At 67.0% G+C, this 11,310-nt stretch overlaps 3 protein-coding genes across 16 annotated transcripts in view; all 3 read left to right on the top strand.

Moving 5' to 3' along the window:
• Positions 1–11,310, top strand: part of PCSK4 (proprotein convertase subtilisin/kexin type 4) — a 139,500-nt gene that overhangs the window by 3,658 nt on the left and 124,532 nt on the right. For 4 of the 12 annotated variants that reach the window (XM_053220218.1, XM_053220217.1, XM_053220222.1 and 1 more), the window contains 12 exons: positions 54–182; positions 265–341; positions 442–530; positions 751–923; positions 1,008–1,220; positions 1,712–1,812; positions 1,899–2,002; positions 2,073–2,190; positions 2,384–2,602; positions 2,824–2,948; positions 3,223–3,345; positions 3,483–3,938. In XM_053220218.1, the coding sequence (XP_053076193.1) occupies positions 54–182; positions 265–341; positions 442–530; positions 751–923; positions 1,008–1,220; positions 1,712–1,812; positions 1,899–2,002; positions 2,073–2,190; positions 2,384–2,602; positions 2,824–2,948; positions 3,223–3,345; positions 3,483–3,937 (1,926 nt within the window). In that variant the 3' untranslated portion in view covers position 3,938. Of the gene's footprint in view, positions 1–53; positions 183–264; positions 342–441; positions 531–750; positions 924–1,007; positions 1,221–1,711; positions 1,813–1,898; positions 2,003–2,072; positions 2,191–2,383; positions 2,949–3,222; positions 3,350–3,482; positions 5,417–11,310 lie in introns of those variants that run through there. The other 8 variants (XM_053220215.1, XM_027049404.2, XM_053220216.1 and 5 more) reach the window with 8 other exon arrangements.
• Positions 5,422–8,928, top strand: CA2H19orf25 (chromosome A2 C19orf25 homolog). Of its 3 annotated transcripts, none has more exons than XM_027049510.2 (3): positions 5,422–5,543; positions 6,600–6,731; positions 8,509–8,928. In XM_027049510.2, the coding sequence occupies exons 2-3, from the start codon at positions 6,602–6,604 to the stop codon at positions 8,733–8,735; spliced, it is 357 nt and encodes a 118-aa protein (XP_026905311.1). In that variant the 5' UTR covers positions 5,422–5,543; positions 6,600–6,601; the 3' UTR covers positions 8,736–8,928. The 3 variants fall into 3 exon arrangements, with proteins under 3 accessions (XP_026905311.1, XP_026905309.1, XP_026905310.1); XM_027049508.2 differs by lacking the exon at positions 5,422–5,543 and adding an exon at positions 6,215–6,344; XM_027049509.2 differs by lacking the exon at positions 5,422–5,543 and adding an exon at positions 6,258–6,352.
• LOC128315005 (uncharacterized) lies at positions 8,855–10,157 on the top strand. The gene is made up of 3 exons (XM_053220315.1): positions 8,855–8,863; positions 8,919–9,522; positions 9,579–10,157. The coding sequence occupies exons 1-3, from the start codon at positions 8,855–8,857 to the stop codon at positions 9,848–9,850; spliced, it is 885 nt and encodes a 294-aa protein (XP_053076290.1). The 3' UTR covers positions 9,851–10,157.

Here is an 11,310-nt window from a genome sequence, read left to right on the forward strand (position 1 = left end):
GTGGGGCCGGGCGGGGCCGGAGCCCCGCTGACCCCGGCCCCTGCCTTGCACAGAACAACAAGGTGCGGCCGGACCTGAACGTCCTGCAGGTCTGGAGCCAGGGGCTGTCAGGCCGGGGCATTGTGATCTCTGTCCTGGACGATGGCATCGAGAAGGACCACCCGGACCTCTGGGCCAACTACGTGAGACCGTGGGGACTGGGGTGGGGGCTGTGCCAGGTCCCGCGGCCTGCCCCCGTCCCTCACGCCCCCGCTCGGCCCCCAGGACCCCCTGGCCAGCTACGACTTCAATGACTACGACCCAGACCCCCAGCCGCGATACACGCCCGGCGACGAGAACCGGTGAGCGGCGGCGTCCTGCGGGGTGTGTGAGGGCGGCGCCAGTGCCTTGTGGGGAGCCGGGGGGGGCTGGGACTGGCCCCCCTCTCTGCCTTGGTGCCAGGCACGGGACCCGCTGTGCCGGGGAAGTGGCCGCAATCGCAAACAACGGGTTCTGTGGAGCGGGTGTCGCCTACAATGCCCGGATCGGAGGTATCGGGGCCCGGCTCCTGCACCCCGGGGACGGAGGGCGGCCCGGACGGCACGGGGCACCCAGGGATTGCGGGCAGAGTTAGGCGGCTCTGGGGGATGCAGGGCCCAAGCTCAGGTAGGGGGAGAGCTGAGCCCTGCGCAGACGCCCCCGCTCCAGAGGGGGCCTGGGGGGGGGGGGCGCGGTGGGCTGACCACGGAGGCCGGACGCCCACCCCTGCAGGTGTGCGCATGCTGGACGGCACCATCACGGACGTCATCGAGGCCCAGTCGCTGAGCCTGCAGCCGCAGCACATCCACATCTACAGCGCCAGCTGGGGCCCCGAGGACGACGGCCGCACGGTGGATGGCCCGGGCGTCCTCACCCGCGAGGCCTTCAGGCGCGGCGTGACCAAGGTGAGCCCACCCCGGGGGCCTCGGAGGGCCTGGGCCGGCCCTGGAGGCCGACGCGCCCATCTGCTCCCTCGTGCCCACGTGCAGGGCCGCGGTGGGCTGGGCACTCTCTTCGTCTGGGCGTCGGGCAACGGCGGCCTGCACTACGACAATTGCAACTGCGACGGCTACACCAACAGCGTGTACACGCTCTCCGTGGGCAGCACCACCCGCGAGGGCCGCGCGCCCTGGTACAGCGAGGCCTGCGCCTCCACGCTCACCACCACCTACAGCAGCGGCGTGGCCACCGACCCGCAGATCGTGAGTGCCGGGGGGGGGGGGGGGGACCCGGGGGCAGGGGGAGGCCCCCCCTCCACGCCTGCTTCCCCCTCCCCTCCCCTCCTCCCCTCCCTTCCCTCCCCTTGTCTCCTTTCCCTTCCCATCTGTCCTTGTCCCACCTTCCCCCCACGACCCTGTGGTCTTCCCCCTTGGTGCCTCCCCTCCCCCACCCCTCCCTGCCCGTCCCCTCCCCCCACCTTCCGTCCCGCCCCCCACTTTCCCCCCTCCCAGGGCTGCCCTGTGGCACCTGGAACACAGAGGGTTCCCAAGACCAGGCCCCAGTGTCCTCACCCCTTCGTCTACCCTCCTGTCTCTGGCGGGGCAGGCTCCCCAGCTGTGTGACCTGGGTGGTGCTCAGGGCCCCGTTCCTGGAGGTGCCTCTGCGGCACCTTCTTGAACCCTTGACGCATTTTGCACAAAGGCCGGGTCTCCCTGTGCACCGGTCCCCCCCGAGCCCCCGTCTCTGCCCCTAGGTCACCACGGATCTGCACCACCGGTGCACGGACAAACACACGGGCACCTCGGCGTCGGCCCCGCTGGCCGCGGGCATGATCGCCCTGGCTCTGGAGGCCAAGTAGGTGCTGGAGGGGACCCCGCTTACTGCGCTCACCTCCCCCCGCCTGGCCCGGCCCCAGCTCACCTACCCTCGCCTGCCCCCAGCCCGTTCTTGACATGGAGGGATATGCAGCACTTGGTGGTCCGTGCGTCCAGACCCGCGCAGCTCCAGGCTGAGGACTGGAGGACCAACGGCGTGGGGCGCCAAGGTGAGGTGGGGCCGGGCGGAGGGGGGGACGCCACGCCCCCAGGGCGAGTGACCACCGCCCGTCCACGCAGTGAGCCACCACTATGGCTATGGGCTGCTGGATGCCAGGTTGCTGGTGGACATGGCTCGAACGTGGCTGCCCACACAGCGCCAGCAGAAGTGCGTCATTGAGATCGTACACACCCCCACGTGAGCAGCCCTCCGCCGCCGCGCCTCCGCTGTGTCCGCCTGTTCTCTCCCCGCACCGTCATCGCCGCGGGGGAGGGGGTGACAGACGCGTGGGGCCCAGCACCCGTTGCCTCACTTTCCCCATCTATAAGATGAGAAAGAGGGTGGGCTCCACGACGTGAGCCCAGACCCCGGTGCCCCCCCCCCCCCGCAGGCCCGCAGAAGGGGCGCTCACAGCCCGCACCGCCCCCAGCCCCATCTTGCCGCTGACGCAAGTGAGGAGGAACGTGTCGGCGTGCGCTGGCCGAGCCAACCACATCCGCTCGCTGGAGCACGTGCAGGTGCAGCTCTCACTGTCCTACAGTCGCCGTGGGGACCTGGAGATCTCGCTCACGAGCCCCATGGGCACCCGCTCCACGCTCGTGGCCATCAGGTGCAGGGGTGGGGTACCTGGCCCCGTGGCAGCCGCTCTGTCCTTCCTCGGGTGTGGGCAGTGTGCTGTGGGGTCGGGGGGGGGGTCTGCTCAGGCCGGACACCCGACACGCTCCCCTCTCGGGAGCCCTGCCAACAGCCGTGCTCGGCCCTGCAGACCCCACTGTCCTCGGGGCTTTGAAGCCCCCTCTCCACCCCCACCCACCCTCCCTCCTGCCCCAGACCCTTGGACGTCAGCGGCCAAGGCTACAACAACTGGATCTTTATGTCCACCCACTTCTGGGACGAGGACCCGCGGGGCCCGTGGACGCTGGGCCTGGAAAACAAGGGCTACTACTTCAACACGGGTGAGAACGACACCCAGGCTGGGGCCTCGGGCCCTGGACCGGCCTGGGATCCCCCGCTGCAGAGGGGTCCGGGGTCTCCCTGGGACACTGAGCGGGTATCTTCGGAGAATAGTAGATGCCAGTTACCGGCGCCCGGTGGGCGTCCGGCCTGGGGGCCATGGGCGTCTGGGACTCCGGGGCGGGGCGGGGCGGCCGGGGAGAGGAGCCAGGAGGGCGGGCCAGGTGCCGACAGCCTGTCCCCCTTTTCCCCGTGCCCCCCGCGACCCCCGCCCAGGGACGCTGTACCGCTACACGCTGCTGCTCTACGGGACGGCCGAGGACATGACGGCGCGGCCCCCGGGCCCCCAGGTGACCAGCAGCGCGTGCGTGCAGCGGGACACAGAGGGGCCGTGCCAGGGTGAGTGCCTGGCGCGGCACGGCCTGCTCGCTGGGGGGCGGCAGCAGTGGGCAGTGTGCGTGTGCGGCCCGGGGCGGGAGGGCATATGGGGCGGCGGGCCCTGGCCTCACACCCCAACGTACGTGTGCCCCGTGCAGAACGCCACGGCCCCGCCCACGTCCTCGGCCACCTCCGCCTCTCCTACTGCCCGCCCAGGTACCTCGGCCACACCCGGCAGGCGGTGACCGCTGGGCCTGGCCGCTCCCGCCCTGTGCGTCTGCTCGAGCCGCCGCGCCTCCTGCTACACCTGCCTCGGCCGCTCCCTGCTCCCCTGCACTGCCTGCCCCCCCGGCCTCCACGCTGGACGAGCGTCGCGGCTCCTGCTCAGGACCCGTCCCTCCCAGCGGCCTCCCCGCAGCCCGCCGCAGTCGCCCACCCCGGCCGCCACCGCGGCCGAGCCCGGGCCGTGGTACTGGCCCCGCTGGCCGTGGCCTTCGGGAGCCCCTCACTCCGCAGCGTCCTCGCTGTAGGCTGCCCACCGCTGTGTGCGGGGGCCCCCCCCGCCACCACCCCAGGTCCAGCTGCTGGCCGGGACCTAGAGACACCTGAGTAGGGGGCAGACGTGTGTCTGTGCAGGCACTGCCATCCTGCTCCTTTGCTCCAGACTGGAACCTGGGCGGGGGGGTGCAGGGACCCGCCCCCGGAGGCTCTGGCTAATCACTGAGGCCCTCAGGCCAGGGGCGGCCTGCTGGAATCCCGAACCCGAAATTGGCAGGTCCGGGTGAAAGAGAGAGAGAGAAGTCTAGCTACACGGGTGGGGGTGGGGGCAGGGTGGGATGGGGCAGAGGCTGGGCTGTGACAGCCGTCCCCTCCCAGCCCCAGAAGTGGGGGGAGGGGCAAGGGGAACCAATGACAGCACCCAGAGTCTCTGGCACCATGTCAGACCTCGGAGTTTGCAAATAAAGGTTGAATAGGAGGTGCCAAGTCTGTGGTCTCCTTTGGGGCAGGGGCAGGCCCCCGTCCCCATGGCATGGTTGGGGGTTCCCCCGCACCCCGCTTGGAAACGGTCTTCTCCTGGAGGACCCTGTGGCCCACAGGGAAAAGGGGCAGCTGGGGCCCGGGGCCCCCAGTCTGGTGGGGGCAGGAGTGAAGTGGGGGGTTCCCAGGGCGGCACGCTGCATTCCTAACTCCTCCTAAGTTTCCCTCGTCCTGTTGGGGTGTTTCCCTTTGACGCTGATCTTTAAGAGAAGCACGAGTCCCAAATGAGCATGCGTGCGGCTGTTCCCCGCCCCGCAGGTGGGTCTATGAAGCTATAACAATCGTGCTGCTTCTCTACTCCCCGAGAGTCGTGGGGAGGCCGAGGGAATTATGGGCTGGAGGCATGTTGCTTTCACTGGCCCCCAAGCTGGATTTTCCCGTTCTGGACGTTTCACACACGTGGACTCACACCCTGCGTGGCCTCTCGTGTCTGGTTCCCTCCCTGAGTTTTGTGTGTTCAGCCCTGCAGACGGCGGGTGTCCTCGCTCCTGCTCGCGGCCGAGTGGGCGGGCTGTGTGTTGATCCATTCATCCATCCATGCACAGTTGGGCTGTTTCTACATCCTGCGAATTGTGAATCCTGCTGCTGTGAGCATGTGTGCGGATCTGAGCACCTGCCAGGGCCGGGCCGTGCGTCCAGGGGTGCTTGGCCACCTTCTTGCAGTTTTGGTGGCCTCATCTGTGCAACAGCACCAAGCCCAGCGCTTGCTTCACCCGACGTAAGATCGAGAGAGATAGTTTTCCCACTGGCACACAGCAAGCACCCAAAATGTGCCCGCGGGGGGCAGACACTTCGGGAAACCGGTTCTGTAAACCATTCATCATCAGAGTTACCGTATGACCCAGCAGTTCGGCTTCTAGGCATGTCCCCAAGAGAGACAAGAACATATATCTGCACAAAACCGTTACAGGGATATTCTCAGCAGGAGGAATCACGACAACCGAAGATGGAAACAACCGAGATGCCCATCAAGGGACGGACGGTCAATGTGCCCATCGCGCACGCGCACGTCACTCAGGTGTGTCCACGCACGCGCACGTCCACAGATAAACGTGTCCGCCGTGCACGCGCACGTCCCACGGCCGCCAACAGCGAGGTGCTCACGCCCGCCGCCCCGCGCGGAAGGACCCTGAACGCACGACGCTGAGGGAGGGAACCAGACACGAGAGGCCATACGGGGTGTGAGTCCGAGTGTGTGTAACGTCCAGAACAGGCTCATCCACGGACACAAGGGGGGGGGCTCGTGAGGGCTGGGGGGCGGGGGGGAGGTGATAACTAACGGGGATGTCTTTTGGGTGATGGAATGTTCTGGAATTAGACTATGGTGGTGGTTGTACATCTCTCTCAAAACCATTGAATTGCACACTTTAAACAGGTGGACCGTGTAGTGTGTAGATAACATCCAGTAAAGCTGTTAAAAGGCACAAAACCAGCCCTGGTCTCTGAGCCTGTCTTCCCGCCCTAGCTGTCAGGGGAGGAACCAGGCAGGGCAGAGGTGGGAGGTGCTAGGGACCAGAGGGGCAACTGTGATGGAATCTAGCAGGCTGAGCTCCGTCCGGCGTCTCTGGCCACCTCCCGGGGAAGTGGCGAGGCCAGGCCAGCCCCCTCGAGAGGGCAGTTAACTTTGTTCCCACGACAGCCACGTGGGTTGGGCGCCCTGCCCACTTTGGGCAGAAAACCGGACTTGGGTGCTTTGTTACGCAGCGAGGGGAGCCGGGACAGGACCCCCTGGCCATCCCATGCTCTTCCAGGCCTGGCGCGCCGGGGAGGTTGAGGTCACGTACTTCCCAGGTCCAGTCAAACCATTGAGGACCTTTAGAGGCGCGGCGCCTTTAAGAGGGGGTGTGGCCTCCTGACGAGCGGCGGGCAGGTGCCGGAGGAGGCTCGAAGTACGCGTCACGTGCCTGCTGGGCGGGACCGTGCTCCGACCGGAAGCGGAAGTGGGTTGTCGGCGGTGCCGGCGGCTCAGTGCGCGCGCCTGGGTCAGGCGGTAGTGCTTTCGGGGCATTAACGGGGAAACTGAGGCGGGGATGGAGTCGGATGCGGAAACCCCTGGCCCCAAGTTGTCGGTCGTTGGGAGGGCCAGGGGCGAAGCGAGCCCAGCGGGGCGGGGCAGGGTGGGCTTCCCCGGGCACGGGGCTCCGATGGGTGTGTAGGAGTTCACTGGACGGAGGAAGGGCCCAGGGAAACGCCGAGAGGGAGACGCCCCCGTCAAGTGCCTCTTCTGTCGCCTCCAGGGATGGGTTCCAAGGCCAAGAAGCGGGTGGTACTGCCCACTCGCCCAGCGCCCCCCACGGTGGAGCAGATCCTGGAGGACGTGCGGGGTGCGCCCTCCGAGGACCCCGTGTTCACCGCCCTGGCCCTGGAAGGTAGGGGGGAGTCCGGGCACGAGCGGGGGGGTGGGTCGACCCTGAGACCCCAGCGGCAAGGGGCGGGGAGAAGCGCTGAGCGGCCGAGGAGTTAGCAGCTTCGATTTCAGCGCCGTCCTTACCCTTTCTGAGCTTCCGCCGCACGTCTGTAAAGTGGGGCGCAGCTGCAGAGGGGCGTCTGGAACGGGGATCCGCCGCCACATCCCGGTTGTCGCCTGTTCTGGTAAAAAGCCAGGGAGCTAGAAATGCATTTTTTTTTTTTAACGTTTATTTATTTTTGGGACAGAGAGAGACAGAGCATGAACGGGGGAGGGGCAGAGAGAGAGGGAGACACAGAATCGGAAACAGGCTCCAGGCTCCGAGCCATCAGCCCAGAGCCTGACGCGGGGCTCGAACTCACGGACCGCGAGATCGTGACCTGAGCCGAAGTCGGCTGCTTAACCGACTGAGCCACCCAGGCGCCCCTAGAAATGGAATTTTGACTCAGCCCGCGGAGCGCGCGGACTCTGGATCTCGGGGTTCTGGGTTCCTGCCCCACGCCGGGTGTGGAGATTATTTAAAAGTGAAATCCTAAAATTAAAACACGAACAAACGGATTTTTCAGTGGCGGTGGGGGAGGATACTCGGTGAGAAGGGGAATGGCTTGAAGTTGGGATTTCAGTGGCCGCGTCGTGGTACTGGCACAGAGCCCGCTCGCTTAGCTGTGGCCCTGATGAGGTTCGTTGACTCACTCGTTCAACCTTCCCGAAGAAGGTACCGGCCTCGTGCCAGGTGCTGCTCTGGGCACTGGGTCAGGAGGTGAACAAAGTCGAGGCCAGTGCCCGCCCTCGGGCTGGTCTAGTGGGAAGAGAATTCACCATTAAGTCTTGTGAAGCCATAGATGGTGAGAAACGTTTTGGGATTTTTTTTTTTAAGTTTATTTACTTATTTTGAGAGAGGGAGGGAGGAAGAGAGAGAATTTTAAGCAGGTGTCATGCTCAGCGCGGAGCCTGACGCGGGGCTGGAACTCTGGAACTGTGAGATCATGACCTGAGCTGAAATCAGGAGTTGGACGCTTGACCAACAGAGTCATCCACCCGCCCCTGCTTTGGGAATTAAAAAAAAAAATTAAGAAGTAGTAAAACTTGGGTTCTTTGCTCCGTGTGGCCATGCTTCAAGTGCTCGAGAACCACTCCTGGCTGGCGGCTGGTTCTGTACTGGACAGCTCACCTGCAGGGCTTTCCACCATCCAGAATGTTCTGGCAGGTGGGGCACAACTGGTGTTTATCCCCGTCCTGCAGCTGCTTCTTGGAAGGCTGCTTGAGCCCAGGGCCCCCAGCATCCTGACGGTGGGGAGACTGAGGCACGGGCTGCGTTCGGGCTCACTGAAGGGAGAGGGGCTCCCCCTGCTGGCGGGGCTCCTGTCCGAGACCGCCTGCGGGCACGTCGGGAGCATCTGACATGTCTCTAGGGGACCTGAGCCCTGTGGGGTCTCCGCTGCTGGCCGGGCGTGAGCTGTTTTAGGAAGTGGGCCGCTGGGAAATGCGTGTCCCAATCCTCCTCCTCCCAACCCCGGGCGCTGGGTCTCACGAGGTCTCGAGAACAGGGAAAAGGTTGCGGGACGAGAGTGGGGCGGGAGCCAGCCTGCTCTGTGGCTCCGTTGTGGGCCCCCGCCCTCTGCGGGCAGACGTGGAGGCCGATCCCCGGACAGGGGTGTCCCGCCCCTTCTGTGATCCGTGCCCCCAGCCGGATCCTCTCCCTGTCACTCCCTGACTGGGGTGCTGTGTGCTGTCCCCAGACTCCCCAGGCCTCTCCGGGAGGGCGGAGGACGCGGAGGCCCAGCAGCAGCAGCTTTACCAGCAGAGCCGCGCCTACGTAGCCATGAATCAGCGTCTGCAGCAGGCGGGCGACGGGCTGAAGCAGAAGCGTGAGGACCTGTGGCGGGCTGGCGAGGGGCTGGAGCGGGAAGTCCGCCTGCTGAAGCAGGGGGCGCCCCCAGGGGCCGTGGCCGCCTCCTTGGGCTGACTGGCCCGCCAGCTCGCCTTAGCGCGCACCCCGGCAGGGCGCCCTGCGGCTCACCGGCACCTTTGGTCCCCCCCGAGACACCTGACCCGGCACACCTCACACCTGGGCCCCTGGGTCGCATGGCCTGGGCTCGCCCCGGGGCCCGGAGACCCCGGGGCCCACAGCCTGTGTGGGGGGTGACAGACACAGCTGCCTCGCCGGGCGCGGGCCCCTTTCGAGGGGCGGGTCTGGGGCAGTGTGGGTGCCGCTCGCCCCGGCTGTGGAGCCCAGACCGGGCTTCGTGCGGGGTCCCCGGCACCCGAGGGCCGGTCCGTCCAACCTCTTTGCCCCTCGCGACCCTGCTTCCCCGCGTCATCGCAACGGAGATGGAACCCCGTGGAACCCCGGCTGCTTTCTGTCTCCACCCATCTCTGCGTGTACTGCGGGGGGGGGGGGGGCCCAAGATTCCGGCAGAGCACCCCGTTCCCTCCAGACAGTGGCCGGCTGCTGGAGGAGCACTTGCCCAGCAGGGCCCGGACCGGAGACGGGGCCTCTGGTGGTGCCCCTACTGAGCACCCTGATCCGAGGCCTGGGCGCTCCTGCGGGGCGGGTTACCCGTCGGGGTGCGGGACCCACCTGGGACCCACCCCATCACGGGGGTGCCTGGCCTGGCTCCCGGGAGGGGACGAGCTGGCCAGTCTCCCACCCGAGCCCTCGCTGGCTGCCTTCATCCTGGAAGGCTTCGTCTACGGGCAGGTGTATGGAACAGGAGCGGATCTTGAAAAGGGCTTTTCGCTCAAAAAGAGCAACTTTCAGAAACCTGGAGCGGAGGTGGCTGGCTGCAAGAGGCGTCCCAGAAGCCAGGCTGCTCGTGGCTGCCCGTCCGGGGCTCCGTGGGAGCTCCGAAGTGCCACAGCAGGACCCTGACACGGGGGACCCCGAGCATCCCCGGAGGTGTTTCTCTTTCCCTGAAGAAGGGGAGCCTGCTTAACCCTGAGAGGCCCCAAAACCAAGACCCAGAAAGGGGGCCTTGGGGACGCCCGACCATCGCACGCCCGCCCCGCTGCTCACGGCACGCCCTTGGTGAGAAGTTCTTCCGCTTTCCCTGCCTGGCCCTGGTCTCCAGCGCTTCCTGACTCCGGGGTGCTGTCCACTCGGAGTCCCCTGGGGTCAGGCAGGGGCACACCCGCTGGCCTCCTGGTGCTGTCGACCTGGGATCCCGGGCCCACACTCAGGCTCTGCGTCCAGGGACCTGCCCAAAGGGGCATCTGCTTGCTCCCGGCAGAAGCCAGGCTGGGCCATCACCCGGACCCCAGAAGGGGTGGGCAGGACAGAAGGCCCCGGAGTCCCCTCCTGGCCCCCAACCCCTTCCTCGCCCACTTGGAAACGCAGCCACAAGCATCAGCGCGATTCAACAGCTGTTTATTAAAGGTGCATGTGAGACGCCTGGTTCCGTGGCTTCCTCCCGCCAGACGCCGGCTGCGTGGTCAGTGGGGGTGGATGGGCTGTATTTACACGTGGCCTGTGGTGCTGCAGAGACCCGGGACGGAGACACGAAGGGATGAGCCGGGACAACCACGCTCGGGCTGTGGGGTGCCGTGGCCACCAACCGGGAGGCCGGCGGGGGCGGCAGGGGTGAGGTAATGCTGCGCCAGCGGATGCGTCCGGCCGGCCCTGGGCCCGAAGTCACAGGCCCGGGGTCACCCCAGGAGTGCCCCAGAGGCGGATGGGTCCTTGACGTGTCCCCTTGGCGGGTGGCTGGGTCGGTCCTTTGGGTCCTGAGACCTTAGGTCTTCAGCCCCCGACTCAGGTTGATTGTCCGGTGACCGCCAACCGCCGCCTCCAGGAATCTGTGCCGCCAGGGCCCCTGTGGCCCGCCCAGGCTGGATGATGAGGTGTGGCTGTGCCCCCAGTGCAGGGGGTTGGAAAAGGCAAAAGTGGCTGCCGGGCACGGATGGGGAGGGAGCGCCTGTGTGCTGGCCCGCGTGGGGCTGCCTTCCGGCCCCCCCGGGGAGAGGCAGGCGGGGGGGCGGCAGCGAGGTCTCTCCCCCAGTCTTGGTGGTCTCTCCACTCGCCCAAGAGGTAGCTCTGGGACTTCTCCCCACGGCCCACGTGGGGAGCCTGAGGCACAGAGCGGCGAAAGCAGTGCCCAGGGTCTCACAGTGCGTGGGTGCTCGAAGCCCCGGGCCCTGTGGCTGGACGAGCCGCTGGCGGGCCTGCTGCTGCCTCTTCCCTCCCGCCAGGCCACTTCGGGGAAGCCTGGCCCGCGGGGGCTGGAAGCACAGACGGTATTTGGCAGTCCCCAGGTGCACAAAGGAGCCGGGCGACCCCCAGTCCGGGCCCCGCGGGCTACCGCGGGGACGGGGACTGGGGGTCTCTGACACGGGCCTGTGTGGCCCGAGGGGCGGCCGAAGCCTTACGCGGGCTCACACGCCATCCCCGCCTGCCGGACGCTCAGGTTGGGCCTGGCTCCCGTCCCACGGGATGCGGCATCTGGGGGTGCGATGCAGCAGGGTGCGTGTGGCATCGGGGTCAGCATGGCTCCCAGGGGCTCCCCGAGCCGAGGGTGGCGGCCACTGGAACCCCTTCTGGGCGA

The sequence above is a fragment of the Acinonyx jubatus genome, chromosome A2, assembly GCF_027475565.1.
Source record: "Acinonyx jubatus isolate Ajub_Pintada_27869175 chromosome A2, VMU_Ajub_asm_v1.0, whole genome shotgun sequence".
NCBI lineage: Eukaryota > Metazoa > Chordata > Mammalia > Carnivora > Felidae > Acinonyx > Acinonyx jubatus.

What these genes read in the sequence shown, in the direction of transcription:
- CA2H19orf25 (XM_027049510.2), top strand. Translation starts at nt 6,602, where the DNA reads ATGGGTTCCAAGGCCAAGAAGCGGGTGGTACTGCCCACTCGCCCAGCG. An exon ending in CACCGCCCTGGCCCTGGAAG is followed by an intron (nt 6,732 to 8,508) that starts GTAGGGGGGAGT and finishes TGCTGTCCCCAG; the next exon opens with ACTCCCCAGGCCTCTCCGGG.
- LOC128315005 (XM_053220315.1), top strand. An exon ending in CTTTTCGCTCAAAAAGAGCA is followed by an intron (nt 9,523 to 9,578) that starts ACTTTCAGAAAC and finishes CCCAGAAGCCAG; the next exon opens with GCTGCTCGTGGCTGCCCGTC.